Consider the following 17,479-nt stretch of genomic DNA (forward strand, 5'->3'; position numbering starts at 1 on the left):
TCCTTCTACGCCCTCATCCAGGTTATTTATAAAAATGACAAACAGCAGTGTCCCCAAAACAGATCCTTGCGGTACACCACTAGTAACTGAACTCCAGGATGAACATTTCCCATCAACCACCACCCTCTGTTGTCTTACAGCTAGCCAATTCCTGATCCAAAGCGTGAAATCACCCTCAATCCCATGCCTCCGTATCTTTTGCAATAGCTTACCATGGGGAACCTTATCAAACGCTTTACTGAAATAAGGATCAACTTAATGTGAGGTAGGTCCATTCAAAAGTCTGACAGCAGCAGGGAAGAAGCTGTTCTTGAGTCGGTTGGTACGTGACCTCAGACTTTTGTATCTTTTTCCCAACGGAAGGTGGTGGAATAGAGCATGGCCAATCCACCTAATCTATGTATATATCTTTGGACACTAAGAGGCAATTTAGCACGGCCAATCCACCTAACCTGCACATCTTTGGACTGCGGGAGGAAACCGGAGCACCCGGAGGAAACCCACGCAGACATGGGGAGAACGTGCAGACTCCACACAGACAGTGACCCAAACCGGGAATGGAACCCGGGTCCCTGGCGCTGTGAGGCAGCAGTGCTAACCCACTGTGCCCCGGCCTGCTTGATTGTTCCTGATAGTTATAACCTCTTGCTTCTGTGAATGGTTTTGCCTGCACCGACACTAGCCCCTATAAGTCCTTCTCATAGCTGGAAAAGCTGATCCGTACACAATAACTCCATGGTTCCAGTGACGGTTAAGACCGGGTTCAACAGACAACTGTTCCTTGTCCTGAACCAGGGATTATTTTGTACTTACCGTTACAACCTGGGGTCGCGATGGGCTGTTCTGATCACTGTTGCCTTCTTGACGGATATATCTGAAATCAGAAAGCCAAGATTCTGTTGGCGTCATTAAAAAGAACTTGCTTTCGTATAACATATCCCACGACCTGAGGCGGCACGGTGGCACAGCGGTTAGCACTGCTGCCTCACAGCGCCAGGGACCCGGGTTCAATTCCCGGCTCAGGTTACTCTGCGGAGTCTCCCCGTGTCTGCGTGGGTTTCCTCTCCGGGTGCTCCAGTTTCCTCCCACAGTCCAAAGATGTGCAGGTTAGGGGGATTGGCCATGCTAAATTGCCCCTTAGTGTCCAAAGATGTGCAGGTTAGGTGAATTGGCCATGCTAAATTGCCCCTTAGTGTCCAAAGATGTGCAGGTTAGGTGGATTGGCCATGCTAGATTGTCCCAAGTGACCAAAGATGTGTAGGTTAGTTGCATTGGCCATGCAAAATTGCCCCTTAGTGCCCAAGAATGTGCAGTTTAGGTGAATTGGCCATGCTAAATTGCCCCTTAGTGTCCAAAGATGTGCAGGTTAGGGGGATTGGACATGCTAAATTGCCCCTTAGTGTCCAAAGATGTGCAGGTTAGGTGGATTGGCCATGCTAAATTGCCCCTTAGTGTCCAAAGATGTGCAGGTTAGGTGGATTGGCCATGCTAAATTGTCCCTTAGTGTCCAAAGATGTGCGGGTTAGGTAGATTGGCTATGCTAAATTGCCCCTTAGTGTCCAAAGATGTGTAGGTTAGGTAGATTGGCCATGCTAAATTGCTCCTTAGTGTCAGGGGGATGAGTAGGGTAAGTATGTGGGGTTGTTGTGGTGGGGCCTGGGTAGGATTGTGGTCGGTGCAGACTCGATGGGCTGAATGGCCTCCTTCTGCACTGTAGGGATTCTCAGATTTGATGAACTCCCAAGCTGGGAGTACTTTCGAAGCGTAGATTTGGTTTATTCATTCACAGGATGTGGGCGAGACCCAGCATTTATTACCCATCCCTAATTGCCCCTTGAGAAGGTGGTGGGTGAGCCGCCATCGTGAACCTGTCGCAATCTCGTGTAGTGTAGGTACACCCATGGTGCTGTTAGGGAGGGAGTTCTGGGATTTTGACCCCAGCCACAATAAAGGAACGGCCGATATATTTCCAAGTCGGGATGGTGAGTGGCTCGGAGGGGAAACTTGCAGGCGATGGTGTTCCCCACGTGTCTGCTGCCCCCCCCCTTGTCCTTCTAGATGGTAGAGGTGGCAGGTTTGGAAGGTGCTGTCGAAGGAGCCTTGGTGAGTCGCTGCGGTGCAGCTTGTAGATGGTACACACGGTTTCCGCTGTGCAAAGGTGGCAGGTTTGGAGTCATTTTTTCCACCTCTGACACATTCAGCCATTATTAATCTCAGATTCCTGACGCTCCGAGGTTTATAAACTGTGACGCCAAGGATTTAAGATTGTCAAACCTCCTTCCAGAAGTAGATATTATTCTCCAATCAGAGTGTGACAATTGTGTACAGACTTAACTCACTGGTCAAATTTCCTATTGATATCTGTCCGAGAGTGACCGACACAGGGAGGGTCAGTTTCTCTCCCAGTGACCGACACAGGGAGGGTCAGATTCTCTCCCAGTGACCGACACAGGGAGGGTCAGATTCTCTCCGAGTGACCGACACAGGGAGGGTCAGATTCTCTCCGAGAGTGACCGACACGGGGAGGGTCGGATTCTCTCCGAGTGACCGACACGGGGAGGGTCAGATTCTCTCCGAGAGTGACCGACACGGGGAGGGTCAGATTCTCTCCGAGTGACCGACACGGGGAGGGTCAGATTCTCTCCGAGAGTGACCGACACGGGGAGGGTCGGATTCTCTCCGAGAGTGACCAACACGGGGAGGGTCAGATTCTCTCCGAGTGACTGACACGGGGAGGGTCAGATTCTCTCCGAGTGACCGACACGGGGAGGGTCGGATTCTCTCTGAGTGACCGACACGGGGAGGGTCGGATTCTCTCTGAGTGACCGACACGGGGAGAGTCGGATTCTCTCCGAGTGACCGACACGGGGAGGGTCAGATTCTCTCCGAGTGACCGACACGGCGAGGGTCAGATTCTCTCCGAGTGACCGACACGGGGAGGGTCGGATTCTCTCCGAGTGACCGACACGGGGAGGGTCGGATTCTCTCCGAGTGACCGACACGGGGAGGGTCGGATTCTCTCTGAGTGACCGACACGGGGAGGGTCGGATTCTCTCCGAGTGACCGACACGGCGAGGGTCAGATTCTCTCCGAGTGACCGACACGGGGAGGGTCGGATTCTTTCCGAGTGACCGACACAGGGAGGGTCAGATTCTGACAGTTGACTCCACCTCTTGCACCATTTATAAGCCCTGCCCTGTGCCTTAAGCCCCGCCCTCACACGCGGCCGCGTGCTGCACATGCGCCCCTCAATGCTGTTTCCCGCCTCCATTATGACGCATGCGCTACTGCAGCTGGCTCCCGCCTCCCCGCTACCGCGCATGCACTCCTCAGTCGGCTTTCCCATGACTGCGCATGCGCTAAGGCATTTCTCCCCTTCGCCACACGCGCCTTGCTCCGCTTGCCCATAACTGCGCATGCGTTTTTCCATCCGCTTGCCCATGACTGCGCATGCGCTTCCCCATCTGCTCCCACCCTTTACGCGCTCAAGCTGATGCCCCATGACCGCGCATGCGCGCTTCCATCTGCTGCCCCATGACTGCGCGTGCGCACATCCATCGCATCCCCGCCTCCTCCCGCATGACCGGGCATGCGCGCCTCCAGCGGCTACCCCATGACTGCGCATGCGCTCCTCCATCTGCTCGGACCCCAGGACCGCGCATGCGCTTCTCTATCTCCCTCCCTTCCCCCTCGACGTGCTCTGCGTGTCCCCCCGCCCCCCCCCTCTCTCACCTTACGTGCTCTGCGCGTCTCCATCACTTCCTGGAGACGCCCGCTCGGCCCTTCCCCGCCCGTTGCTGGGTGTCTCTCTCTCTCTCTGTCTGCGTGTGTGTGACAGGAACCGGATCGCAAACAGCTCCCTGTCGCCACAGCGGCCGCCGCTCTAATCTCCGCTGCCCTCCCCCTTCCCCCCGATGGCCGGGACCTCCCTGGAAGCGGTGCGGCGGAAGATCAAAGTGCTGCAGCAGCAGGCGGACGACGCCGAGGAGCGAGCCGAGCGGCTGCAGCAGGAGGTGGTGGCCGAGCGCAAGGCCCGGGAGCATGTGAGTGATGTTGGGGTGGGAGATGAGAGAGAGCCTGTCGACCCGCTCTCAGGGCTGGCACGAGTGGCTGTGGTGTGCGCCGAACGGCCGCGGCTGGAGGGAGGATGAACCCGCTGTGCGCCTGCCCGGGGGGGTGCCGTGCGCGCGCCTGCGCAGGGAGTGGGTGGTGACGTGTGCGGGCTGCGCGAGAGCCAACAGTGCCAGCAGCGCCGTGTCCGCGCCTGCGTGAGAGCCGGCCGTGTTGTGTGCGCCTGCGCGGTTGCCGGCCGTGCCGTGTACTCCGCCTGCGTGTTGTGTATTTATCCTGTGTACAGACAATGCACTATCCCTTTCCCCCTGTGTAAGGGGTGCAAGTCTGCAACGTCCCCCCCCTTTCCCCCTGTGCAAGGGGTGCAAGTCTGCAACGCAGCGTCCAAGACCACAAGGAACTACAAAAGGTCGTGAATGTAGCCCAGTCCCATCACGGAAACCAGCCTCCCATCCATTGACTCCGTCTACACTTCCCGCTGCCTCGGGAAAAGCAGCCAGCATAATCAAGGACCCCACGCACCCCGGACATTCTCTCTTCCACCTTCTTCCATTGGGAAAAAGATACAAAAGTCTGAGGTCACGTACCAACTGACTCAAGAACAGCTTCTTCCCTGCTGCCGTCAGACTTTTGAATGGACCTACCTCGCATTATCCATAGAATAGAATCCATAGAATCCCGACAGTGCAGAAGGAGGCCATTCGGCCCATCGAGTCTGCACCGACCACAATCCCACCCAGGCCCTACCCCCACATACTTACCCGCTAATCCCTCTAACCTACGGATCTCAGGACTCTAAGGGGCAATTTCTTTTTTAACCTGGCCAATCAACCTAACCCGCACATAGAACATAGAACATTACAGCGCAGAACAGGCCCTTCGGCCCACGATGTTGCACCGACCAGTTAAAAAAAAAAAAAAATGGGTGATAGATGAGTTTTTGGACTGTGGGAGGAAACCCACGCAGACACGAGGAGAATGTGCAAACTCCACACAGACAGTGACCCGAGCCAGGAATCGAACCCGGGACCGTGGAGCTGTGAAGCAGCAGTGCTAACCACTGTGCTACCGTGCCGCCCCATTAAGCTGATCTTTCTCTACACCCTAGCTATGACTGTAACAGTACATTCTGCACTCTCTCCTTTCCTTCTCTATGAACGGTATGCTTTGTCTGTATAGCGCGTAAGAAGCAATACTGTGTCCCAATACATGTGACAATAAGTCGAATCAAAACCCCCTTTTCCCTTGTGTAGGGAGGTGCATGCTTGCAATGCAACTTCCCCCTTTTCCGCTGTGTGGATGTGGGTGTTTGTGACGCAACATTCCCCTTCCTTTCCCCCTGTGGCGGGGGGGGGGGGGGGTAGGGGCTGGGCAGCTGCGTAAGGTATAGCATCCCCCTGTAGGGGGGGGGGGGGGTAGCTGCGTAAGGTATAGCATCCCCCTGTAGGGGGGGGGGTAGCTGCGTAAGGTATAGCATCCCCCTGCAGGGGACGGGTGAGTGTGGTTCAACACCCCACTTCCGGTGTTTGTGTGGTTTGATTCTAACTTGATTCTTGGACCGGAATGGAAAACGGTTGATTGTGGGGAGGGTGTGTGTGTGTGAGTTAAAAGGAGTACATTTTGGAGAGGAAAGAATGAAACATTTCACATCCTTTCCCCCAATTGGAGCCCGGAGTTAAACAAGTTGAGAGAAAAATTGGCATTGCAGAGAAAAACAGCAAAGAGTTGACTGGGGAGTAAAAACTCATCTATCACCTTCAGCGAGTAACGGAAGGAAACGGCGTCACCCTCTGTCACTTTAACAAAAACCCTTCAAGCTGATGCCGCTGGCGGGCATGGCCTGCTAGTCTCCGATACTGACATCTGTGGTCAAACTTGCCTTTCCTTCCTGTGTGTAGATGTCAGAGAAACGTAGACTTGCAAATGTCCCTGTGACGTTGGTGAGTTGAGGGTGTCAGTGAGTGGGCAAAGCCCTTGACGGGGGCCTGGGGCACTGGGCATTTTAAGACATGCCACACCAAGCCCCCTTGGCCTAGAATTATAGAATTCCTACAGTGCAGAAGGAGGCCATTCGGCCCATCGAGTCTGCACCAACCACAATCCCACCCAAGCCCTATTCCCATAACCCCATGCATTTACCCTGTTAATCCCCCTGACACTAAGGGGCAATTTAGAATCATAGAAACCCTACAGTGCAGGAATAGGCCATTCTGCCCATCGAATCTGCACCGACCACAGTCCCACTCAGGCCCTATCCTCGTATCCCTACATATTTTATCTGCTAATCCCTCTAAGCTACACATCTCAGGACACTTGGGGACAATTTAACATAGCCAATCAACCTAAGATCACATCTTTGGACTGTGGGAGGAAACCGGAGCACCCGGAGGAAACCCACGCAGACACAAGGAGAATGTGCACACTCCACACAGACAGTGACCCAAGCCGGGAATCGATCCCGAGTCCCTGGAGCTGTGAAGCAGCAGTGCTAACCACTGTGCCACCGTGCCGCCCATGGCCAATCCACCTAACTCGCACATCTTTGGCCATGCTAACTTGCCCCTCAGTGTTCAACCTATCCCGCATATCTTTGGACACTAAGGGACAATCTAGCACGGCCAATCCCCCTAACCTGCACATCTTTGGACACTAAGGGGCAAGTTAGCATGGCCAATCCACCTAACCTGCACATCTTTGGACACTAAGGGGCAAGTTAGCATGGCCAATCCACCTAACCTGCACATCTTTGGACTGTGGGAGGAAACCGGAGCACCCGGAGGAAACCCACGCAGACACAGGGAGAATGTGCAAACTCCACACAGACAGTGACCCGAGCCGGGAATCGAACCCGGGTCCCTGGCGCTGAGAGGCAGCCACTTCTTGAGAAAGGGCTGTCCGATTAAAATCTGATGTGGGGAAACTTTGCAGGAAGAATTACATCATGTACAGCGCAGAGGAACAGGCCATTCAGCCCCTCTGCTGCCGTTCATGAGTTCATAAGATATAGAAGCAGAATGAGACCATTTGGCCCATCGAGTCCGCTCCGCCATTCGATCAGGGCTGATATTCTCCTCATCCCCATTTTCCTGCCTTCTCCCCGTAACCCTTCACCCCCATTCCCAATTAAAAACCTGTCTAACTCCCTCCTCAAATGTACTCACTGTCCCAGCATCCCCCGCACTTTGGGGGGCAGCGAATTCCACAGATTCACAACCCTTTGGGGGAAGTAGTTTCTCCCCCAACTCTGTTTTAAATTTGCTGCTCCTTATCCGGAGACCTCTCGTCCCAGAATGTCCCACAAGAGGAAGCATCCGCTCCCCGTCTACTTTATCCAAACCTTTTATCATCTTGTAAACCTCAGTTTGACCTCCCCTCATTCTTCTAAATCCCAGAGAGTGTCGGCCTGAACTGTTCAATCTCTCTTCACACGACAAACCCCTCATCTCTGGAATCAATCCAGTGAACCTCCTCTGAACTGCCTCCAATCCCACTACATCTTGTCTCATATAAGGGGACCCAAAACTGTGCCCAATACTCCAGCTGCGGCCTCACCAATGTCTTGTATAGTTGCGACAATACTCCCTTACCTTTATATTCGATTCCTTTAGCTATAAATGCCGTGCTGGGCTTCCTGTTACACACCAGCCTCTTCCCAACCCACCTATCCTCTTCCCCTCCATCAATATGTCCCTCTATTCCTTTCTCCTTCATATGTTAATCCAGAGTCTAGTTAGCCTAGGATGACATGGCCATCCAGAGACTCCACCTGAAGGCCCAGAGGTAGCTTTCAAATCTCACCATGGCAGCCGGAGAGATTTAAATTCAATTAGCCCTCTTCAACAATGCAATCAGCTCACGGCTGACGCCCCAATTGTACACTGAGTTTCGACACCCCCTTACACCAAGCGCACACACTTACACTTAGGGAGGCGATGGCCCAGTGGTATTATTGCTAGTCTATTAATCCAGAAACTCAGCTAATGTTCTGGGGGACCTGGGTTCGAATCCCGCCACGGCAGCCGGTGGAATTTGAATTCAATAAAAAATATCTGGAATTAAGAATCTACTGATGACCCATTGTCGGAAAAACCCATCTGGTTCCCTTTAGGGAAGGAAATCTGCCATCCTTACCCGGTCTGGCCTACATGTGACTCCAGAGCCACAGCAATGTGGGTGACTCTCAACTGCCCTCCAAGGGTAACTAGGGATGGGCAATAAATGCTGGCCCAGCCAGCGACGCCCATGTCCCAACAGATAAACGTGACATGTTTATGTGTGGGGAAAGGGGGAGAATGCAGGACTCCCTCCTGCGGGGAGCAGGGGGAGAATGTGGGACTCGCTCCCGTGGCGGGGGAGTGTGGGACTTGCTCCCATGGGGAATGGGGGCGAATGTGGGACTCAGTCCCACGGGGAAGAGAGGGAGAATGTGGGACTCGCTCCCCACAGGGAAGAGAGGGAGAATGGGGGACTCACTCCCACTGGGGAGTGGGGGAGATTTTGGGAGTCGCTTCCATGGGGGGAGTGGGGGGAGAATGTGGGACTCGCTTCCACAGGGGGAGTGGGGGAGAATGTGGGACTCGCTCCCACGGGGAAGAGAGGGAGAATGTGGGACTCACTCCCACTGGGGAGTGGGGGAGATTTTGGGACTTGCTCCCACGGGGAGAAGAGGCAGAATGTAGGACTCACTCCCACGGGGGAGTGGGCGAGAATTTGGGACTCGCTCCCATGGGGGGAGCAGGGAGAGAATGTGGGACTCATTCCCATGGGGGAGCAGGGGGAGAATGTGGGACTCGCTCCCACAGGGGGAGTGGGGGAAGAATGTGGGACTCACTTCCATGAGGGGAGAATGTGGGACACTCTCCCGTGGGGGGGAGAATGTGGGACTCGCTCCCGTGGGGGGAGAATGTGGGACTCTCCAGTGGGGGGAGAATGTGGGACTCGCTCCCACGGTGGAGAGAATGTGGGACTCGCTCCCACGGTGGGGAGAATGTGGGACTCGCTCCCACGGTGGGGAGAATGTGGGACTCGCTCCCACGGTGGAGAGAATGTGGGACTCGCTCCCACGGTGGGGAGAATGTGGGACTCGCTCCCACGGTGGGGAGAATGTGGGACTCGCTCCCGCAGGAGAGATTTTAATCACCTATCCTTATACCTCCTTGATTTGGGTCTGATTTAACCCCCTCGTGAATCTCAGTTAACAATTGCTGCTGTATAGGGATCAGAGAAGTCAACCAGATCAGCCACTCAGTGTTTGCAGCCTGGGTTGGGTGGGGGGGTTTATCAATGGAGTTACACGAAGAACCACGTTTTTGTGCAGTAATGGAGACACACCTTCAACGTTTCCTTCCTCTTTTTGCCTTGTAGCTGTTGGGGTTTTACGATGGAGTATGTGTGTGCAAAGAGGCAGATGTGCCCTGTGCTAAGAGGAAGTGGCTGCGCTGTGACTCATGCAGCTGAAATATGGAGAACACCACACGGCTTGTTCATACAGGGGGGAGTCAGGGGTGAGCAGATTTGCAACTAGCATGTTTGAAAAGCAGGGAGGAGGGGGTTACTGGCTGTAGAGCTACAAGTTCTTTATTTCAACAGTGATGCAGCGCAGAGGCAGATTCAGCCCGTTGTATCTGTGCCGGATACGGCCCCTTTCGCAACTTCAGGAAGTCTTCAGAACGACCAAAGTGGTCACCGGAGTCGTGCAGAGAATCCCTGGTTGCCAACCTGGGCACAGCCAGGCCCCCTCTAACAGCGACTAGCTGGGGGTCGTGGCAAGTGAGGGTTAAATGGTTAATCCAGAAAACTGTGGGGGGCGTGCGGAGGGATCTGCCTGGCTCTCTCTCTCTTTCAGTTGATCGGAGCATCTTGTTCCCTGTTAATTGGGCCCCGAAAGATCCCCAGTCACTGCTCGAAGGTCGCCCTCCCTGTCCCGTAGCCAGCATCCCCCCCCCCTCTCCTCCCTCAGCCAACATTGGGTGGCACAGTGGTTAGTACTGCTGCCCCACAGTGCCAGGGACCCGGGTTCGATTCCCGGCTCAGGTCACTGTCTGTGCGGAGTCTGCACGTTCTCCCCCGTGTCTGCGTGGGTTTCCTCCGGGTGCTCCGGTTTCCTCCCGCAGTCCGAAAGATAAGCGGGTTAGGGGGATTGGCCATGCTAAATTGCCCCTTAGTGTCCAAAGATGTGTAGGTTAGGTGGATTGGCCATGATAAATTGCTCCTTAGTGTCCAAAGATGTGCAGGTTAGGGGGATTCGCCATGCTAAATTGCCCCTTAGTGTCCAAAGATGTGCAGGTTAGGGGGATTGGCCATGCTAAATTGCCCCTTCGTGTCCAAAGATGTGCAGGTTAGGGGGATTGGCCATGCTAAATTGCCCCTTCGTGTCCAAAGATGTGCAGGTTAGGTGGATTGGCCATGCTAAATTGCCCCTTAGTGTCCAAAGATGTGCAGGTTAGGGGAATTGGCCATGCTAAATTGTCCCTTCGTGTTAGGACTAGCAGCGTAAATACATGGGACTACGGGGATAGAAGCTGAATGGGAATGTGGTCGGTGCAGACTCAATGGGCTGAATGGCCTCCTCCTGCACTGTAGGGATTCTATGATGAGTATCATGCATATCATACCCCCCAACTCCCCTCGGCCAACATTCCCCCCTCAGCTGTCTTATAGGATACCGAGAGGCCTGGATAGAGTGGACGCGGGGAAGATGTTTCCATTAGTCAGAGAGACTGGAACTCGAAGGCTCAGCCTCAGAGTAAAAGAGACGACCCATTAGAACCGAGGTGAGGAGGAATTTCTTCAGCCAGAGGGTGGTGAATCTGTGGAACTCTTTGCCACAGAGGAGGCCGGGTCGTTGAGTGTCTTTAAGACAAGAGATAGATCGGTTCTTGATCGGTAAGGGGGTTACGGGGAGGAGAAATGAGAAAAATATCAGCCATGGCGGAGCAGATGGGCTGAATGGCCTAATTCTGCCCCGATGCTCCTTGGGGAATTTCACAGTAACTTCATTGCAGTGTAAGCCTTACTTGTGACGAATAAATAAACTTTAACTAGATCTTCTGGCTAGCATTCCTCCCTCTACCAGCACAGGTTTGAGGGGCCGAAGGGCCTGCGCTGGTGTGGTGCCTGTTCTTTGGCACCACCGCTGTATCTGATGATAGTGTCGACAGTGACTTCCCTTGGAGAGCCAAGGGGAAAAGGCTGAGCGGAACTGAGACTGAGCTGCTGGGGAGAAACAGAAGTGAAAAGCTGCTGACTGTTTGCAAGCAGTGTGTCTGGGGGAAGCGGGGTGAGGGGGCTTCCCTTGTGGACCTGAAAGTGCTGTTACCTCATCGAGTGGTGTCGGGCTGCATGCTCTGATCTAGGGTGGAAACATGGTGGCACAGTGCCTTAGCACTGCTGCCTCACAGGGACCCGGGTTCGATTCCCGGCTCGGGTCACTGTCTGTGCGGAGTCTGCACGTTCTCCCCGTGTCTGCGTGGGTTTCCTCCGGGTGCTCCGGTTTCCTCCCGCAGTCCGAAAGACGTGCTGGTTAGGGTGCGTCGGCCGTGCTAAACTCTCCCTCGGTGTAACCCGAACAGGAGTGTGGCGACTAGGGGATTTTCGCAGTAACTTCATTGCAGTGTTAATGTAAGCCGACTTGTGACACTAATAAACTTAGAAACCTTTATCTGCTGCTCTCTGCAAGGATGACATTCGGGAAAATAGAGTCTTGCGTTCCTGTCACACCCTCCGGACCCGCTCAATGAAGCACTTCAGAAATATGTCCACTCGCAGGACAGGCCGCAGTCTGTTTGCGCACAGCAAGCTCCCACAGATAGCAACGAGGCAATGGCTGCCTACTGTGTTTGTGTAGTTTTGATTTTGGTTTACTATTGTCACATGTATTGGGACACAGTGAAAAGTATTGTTTCTTGCGCGCTATACAGACAAAGCATACCGTTCATAGAGTACATAGATTTGATTTATTATTGTCACATGTATTGGGATACAGTGAAAAGTATTGTTTCTTGCGCGCTATACAGACAAAGCATACCGTTCATAGAGAAGGAAAGGAGAGAGTGCAGAATGTAGTGTTACAGTCATAGCTAGGGCGTAGAGAAAGATCAACTTAATGTGAGGTAGGTCCATTCAAAAGTCTGACGGCAGCAGGGAAGAAGCTGTTCTTGAGTCGGTCGGTGCGTGACCTCAGACTTTTGTATCTGTTTCCCGACGGAAGAAGGTGGAAGAGAGAATGTCCGGGGTGTGTGTGGGGTCCTTGATTATGCTGGCTGCTTTTCCCCGAGGCAGCGGGAAGTGTAGACAGAGTCAATGGATGAGAGGCTGGTTTGCGCGATGGGACTGGGCTACTTTCACGACCCTTTGTAGTTCCTTGCGGTCTTGGGCAGAGCAGGAGCCCAGACCAAGCTGTGATACAACCAGAAAGAATGCTTTCTGTGGGGCATCTATAAAAGTTGGTGAGAGTTGTAACGGACATGCCAAATTTCTTAAGACTTCTGAATGTGGGACTCGCTCCCACGGTGGAGTGGGGGGAGAATGCGGTTGATCACAGATTGCTGGACGGGGCAGTGCTGCGGGGTCTTAGAATGTCCCCCCCCCCCCCAGCCACGGCAACAGGCAGATCGCTTCGATCCCAATCAATCCTCCCCTCCGTCAGTGCGGACGTTAGCCTTAGGACGTGCTTGGCTTCTGCCAGGGCGGGCGCTTACAACGTGCCCCCTTGGCAGGGCCACGCTCTTGCTCAAGTGCGGGCAGTTACCAGGTGGTGTGCCACGGAGATTTAATCGGGGCGTGTTCGTTGCTTTTTGCCTTCCTCCCACCCCGGCACAGCTCCGGAGACAGAGTTGGCCCCTTGAAATGCGTCCCCCTCCCCGCACTTCCTCACATAATAGTTGTCTGTTTCTAATCCTCCTTTAATCCACAGTGGGTTAGCACTGCTGCCTCACAGCGCCAGGGACCCGGGTTCGATTCCCGGCTCGGGTCACCGTCTGTGCGGAGTCTGCACGTTCTCCCCCGTGTCTGCGTGGGTTTCCTCCGGGTGCTTCAGTTTCCTCCCACAGTCTGAAAGATGTGCAGGTTAGGTGGATTGGCCGTGCTAAATTCTCCCTCGGTGTAACCCGAACAGGAGTGTGGCAACTTGAGGATTTTCACAGTAACTTCATTGCAGTGTTAATGTAAGCCTACCTGTGACACTGCTCAATAAACTTAAACTTAACCCCCGCAGCGCCGGTGTGCTCCAAAGCTGCAGTGGACCTAGCCTCACAACACGGATTGTATTTCCAGATCCATCTCCCGTATGGGCTGCACAGTGGGTTAGCACCGCTGCCTCACAGCACCAGGGACCTGGGTTCGATTCCCGGCTCGGGTCACTGTCTGTGCGGAGTCTGCACGTTCTCCCCGTGTCTGCGTGGGTTTCCTCCGGGTGCTCCGGTTTCCTCCCACAGTCCAAAGAAATGCAGGTTGGGTGGATTGGCCCTGCTAAATTGCCCCTTAGTGTCAGGGGGTCTAGCTAGCCTGGGGTTACAGGGTAGAGTGTGGGTGGGATTGTGGTTGGTGCTGGCTCAATGGGCCGAATGGCCTCCCTCTGCACTGTCGGGATTGTATGATTCTGTGGTTATAGTCAGAGCAGCGAGCTGATGGAATCTCGGGCGTATCCTGTGCCAGTCCCAGCATGGTACAGCCTGTCTGCTCAGCTGGCACCAACTCTTCAGGAAGACTGGTAGCATTGTTAGCGGAGCAGGTCAGGCACTCAGCGTTGTTTCTCCGGGGGGCCACTTAGAATTCCTACGGTGCAGAAAGAGGCCATTCGGCCTCAATCCCACCCAGGTCCTATCCCCGTAACCCCATGCATTTATCCTAGCGAGTCCCCCTGACAGTAAGGGGCAATTTAGCACGGCCAATCCACCCTAACCCGCACATTTGTCAGACTGTGGGAGGAAACCGGAGCACCCGGAGGAAACCCACGCAAACACGGGGAGAACGTGCAGACTCCGCACAGACAGTGACCCGAGCTGGGAATTGAACCCGGGTCCCTGGCGCTGTGAGGCAGCAGTGCTAACCACTGTGCTACCGTGATCTGCTGACCTTCCTGGTGTTCTTTTTCCACAATTCTGGCAACGTCTGCATTTTGCACATGCGCGACGGGCAATGGTGTGTGTGTGCGCGCGTGCATGCACGCGTGGGTGGGGGGAGTGTCTGTGTCTGTGTGTGTTGGGGGGAGGGGTGGGAGTGTCTGTGTGTGTTGGGGGGGGTGGGGAAAGTGTGTGTGTGTGTTGGGGGGGTGGGGAGAGTGTCTGTGTGTTGGGGGGTTGGGGAGAGTGTCTGTGTGTGTTGGGGGGAGGGGGGAGTGTCTGTGTGTGTTGGGGGGGTGGGGGGAGTGTCTATGTGTGTTGGGGGGGAGGGGGGAGTGTCTGTGTGTGTTGGGGGAGAGTGTCTGTGTCTGTGTGTGTTGGGGGAGAGTGTCTGTGTGTGTTGGGGGAGAGTGTCTGTGTGTGTTGGGGGAGAGTGTCTGTGTGTGTTGGGGGAGAGTGTCTGTGTGTGTTGGGGGAGAGTGTCTGTGTGTGTTGGGGGAGAGTGTCTGTGTGTGTTGGGGGAGAGTGTCTGTGTGTGTTGGGGGAGAGTGTCTGTGTGTGTTGGGGGAGAGTGTCTGTGTGTGTTGGGGGAGAGTGTCTGTGTGTGTTGGGGGAGAGTGTCTGTGTGTGTTGGGGGGGGTGGGGGGAGTGTCTGTGTCTGTGTGTGTTGGGGGGAGGGGTGGGAGTGTCTGTGTGTGTTGGGGGGGTGGGGAAAGTGTGTGTGTTGGGGGGGTGGGGAGAGTGTCTGTGTGTGTTGGGGGGGTGGGGGGAGTGTCTGTGTGTGTTGGGGGGGAGGGGGGAGTGTCTGTGTGTGTTGGGGGAGAGTGTCTGTGTGTGTTGGGGGAGAGTGTCTGTGTGTGTTGGGGGAGAGTGTCTGTGTGTGTTGGGGGAGAGTGTCTGTGTGTGTTGGGGGAGAGTGTCTGTGTGTGTTGGGGGAGAGTGTCTGTGTGTGTTGGGGGAGAGTGTCTGTGTGTGTTGGGGGAGAGTGTCTGTGTGTGTTGGGGGAGAGTGTCTGTGTGTGTTGGGGGAGAGTGTCTGTGTGTGTTGGGGGAGAGTGTCTGTGTGTGTTGTGGGGGGAGTGTCTGTGTGTGTTGGGGGAGAGTGTCTGTGTCTGTGTGTGTTGGGGGAGAGTCTGTGTGTTGGGGGAGTGTGTCTGTGTCTGTGTGTGTTGGGGGGGAGGGGGGGAGTGTCTGTGTGTGTTGGGGGGGTGGGGAAAGTGTCTGTGTATTGGGGGGGGGGAGGGGGGAGTGTCTGTGTATTGGGGGGGAGGGGGGAGTGTCTGTGTGTGTTGGGGGGAGGGGGGAGTGTCCGTGGGTGTTGGGGATGTGGGGAGAGTGTCTGTGTGTGTTGGGGGGGTGGGGAGAGTGTCTGTGTGTGTTGGGGGGGTGGGGGAGTGTCTGTGTGTATTGGGGGGAAGGGGGGAGTATCTGTGTGTGTTGGGGGGAGGGGGGAGTGTTTGTGTGTGTGTTGGGGGGGAGGGGGAGTGTCTGTGTGTATTGGGGGGGAGGGGGGAGTGTCTGTGTGTTGGGGGGAGTGTCTGTGGGTGTTGGGGATGTGGGGAGAGTGTCTGTGTGTGTTGGGGGGGGTGGGGAGTGTCTGTGGGTGTTGGGGATGTGGGGAGTGTCTGTGTGTGTGTTGGGGGGGTGGGGAGAGTGTCTGTGTGTGTGCGTTGGGGGGGAGGGGGGAGTGTCTGTGTGTATTGGGGGGAGTGTCTGTGTGTTGGGGGGAGGGGGGAGTGTCTGTGGGTGTTGGGGATGTGGGGAGAGTGTCTGTGTGTGTTGGGGGGATGGGGAGAGTGTCTGTGTGTGTTGGGGGGGTGGGGAGAGTGTCTGTGTGTGTTGGGGGGGTGGGGAGAGTGTCTGTGTGTGTTGGGGGGGTGGGGAGAGAGTCTGTGTGTGTTGGGGGGTGGAGAGGTGGGGAGAGTGTGTGTGTTGGGGGGGTGGGCGGAGTGTCTGTGTGTGTTGGGGGGGTGGGCGGAGTGTCTGTGTGTGTTGGGGGGGTGGGCGGAGTGTCTGTGTGTGTTGGGGGGGTGGGGAGAGTGTCTGTGTGGGGTGGGGAGAGTGTCTGTGTGTGTTGGGGGGGTGGGGAGAGTGTCTGTGTGTGTTGGGGGGGTGGGGAGAGTGTCTGTGTGTGTTGGAGGGGTGGGGAGAGTGTCTGTGTGGGGAGGGGGGAGTGTCTGTGTGGGGAGGGGGGAGTGTCTGTGTGGGGAGGGGGGAGTGTGTGTGTGTTGGGGGGGGAGGGGGGAGTGTCTGTGTGGGGAGGGGGGAGTGTGTGTGTGTTGGGGGGGTGGGGGGAGTGTCTGTGTGTGTTGGGGGAGAGTGTCTGTGTGTTGGGGGGAGGGGGGAGTGTCTGTGTGTGTTGGGGGGGAGGGGGAGTGTCTGTGTGTGTTGGGGGGGAGGGGGAGTGTCTGTGTGTGTTGGGGGGGAGGGGGAGTGTCTGTGTGTGTTGGGGGGGGAGGGGGAGTGTCTGTGTGTGTTGGGGGGGAGGGGGAGTGTCTGTGTGTGCGGGCCAGGGTGAGTGTGTGTGCGCAGGGGGGAGGGGGAGTGTCTGTGTGCCCGGGTAGGGGTGGCGGGGAGGGAAGTGTCTGTGTGTGCGCGGGGGGAGTGTGTGCCTGTGTGTGAGGGGGTGTCTGTGTGGGGTTCCATGCACGTGTTCCTCTTTCTGTGTGCGTGTGCGTGCGACCATGACTGCAGCAAGTCCTTGGTTACATTTATCCTGGAGCTGTGGGTGCCGTGAGCTGATGGGTCAGGTGATACTTTCTTCTCCCTGGTCCCCTGGTGATTTTAATCCCAGCAACAACCACCTTGCATGCCCCCCCTCACACACTGACTCACCCAGCTGCTTCTCTCTCTTATCTCCTGTCCAGGCTGAAGCCGAGGTGGCCTCCTTGAACCGACGCATCCAGCTGGTTGAGGAGGAGTTGGATCGAGCCCAGGAGCGTCTGGCCACTGCCCTGCAGAAGCTGGAGGAGGCCGAGAAGGCAGCGGATGAAAGCGAGAGGTGAAACTGTCCGAGCAACTGTCCCAGAGACACACGGGGGAGTGGGGGGGGGAGAATGTGGGACACGCTCCCACGGGGGGAGTGGGGAGAATGTGGGACTCGCTCCCGTGGGGGGAGAATGTGGGACTCGCTCCCGTGGGGGGAGAATGTGGGACTCACTCCCACGGGGGGAGTGGGGAGAATGTGGGACTCGCTCCCGTGGGGGGAGAATGTGGGACTCGCTCCCGTGGGGGGAGAATGTGGGACTCACTCCCACGAGGGGAGTGGGGAAGAATGTGGGACTTGCTCCCATGGGGAGAGTGGGGGGAGAATGTGGGACTCGCTCCCACGGGGAGAGTGGGGGTAGA

The 17,479-nt window shown here is 55.7% G+C and overlaps 1 protein-coding gene across 1 annotated transcript in view; it reads left to right on the plus strand.

Moving 5' to 3' along the window:
• LOC144487597 (tropomyosin alpha-3 chain-like) overlaps positions 1 to 17,136 on the plus strand; it is a 37,676-nt gene extending 20,540 nt beyond the window's left edge. Inside the window, exon 3 of the mRNA XM_078205682.1 lies at positions 16,999 to 17,136. Within this exon, the coding sequence (XP_078061808.1) occupies positions 16,999 to 17,136 (138 nt within the window). The remainder of the gene's footprint in view (positions 1 to 16,998) is intronic.
• Positions 17,137 to 17,479: the final 343 nt, after the last annotated feature.

The sequence above is a fragment of the Mustelus asterias genome, unplaced genomic scaffold (assembly GCF_964213995.1).
Source record: "Mustelus asterias unplaced genomic scaffold, sMusAst1.hap1.1 HAP1_SCAFFOLD_912, whole genome shotgun sequence".
NCBI classification, from domain to species: Eukaryota; Metazoa; Chordata; class Chondrichthyes; order Carcharhiniformes; family Triakidae; genus Mustelus; species Mustelus asterias.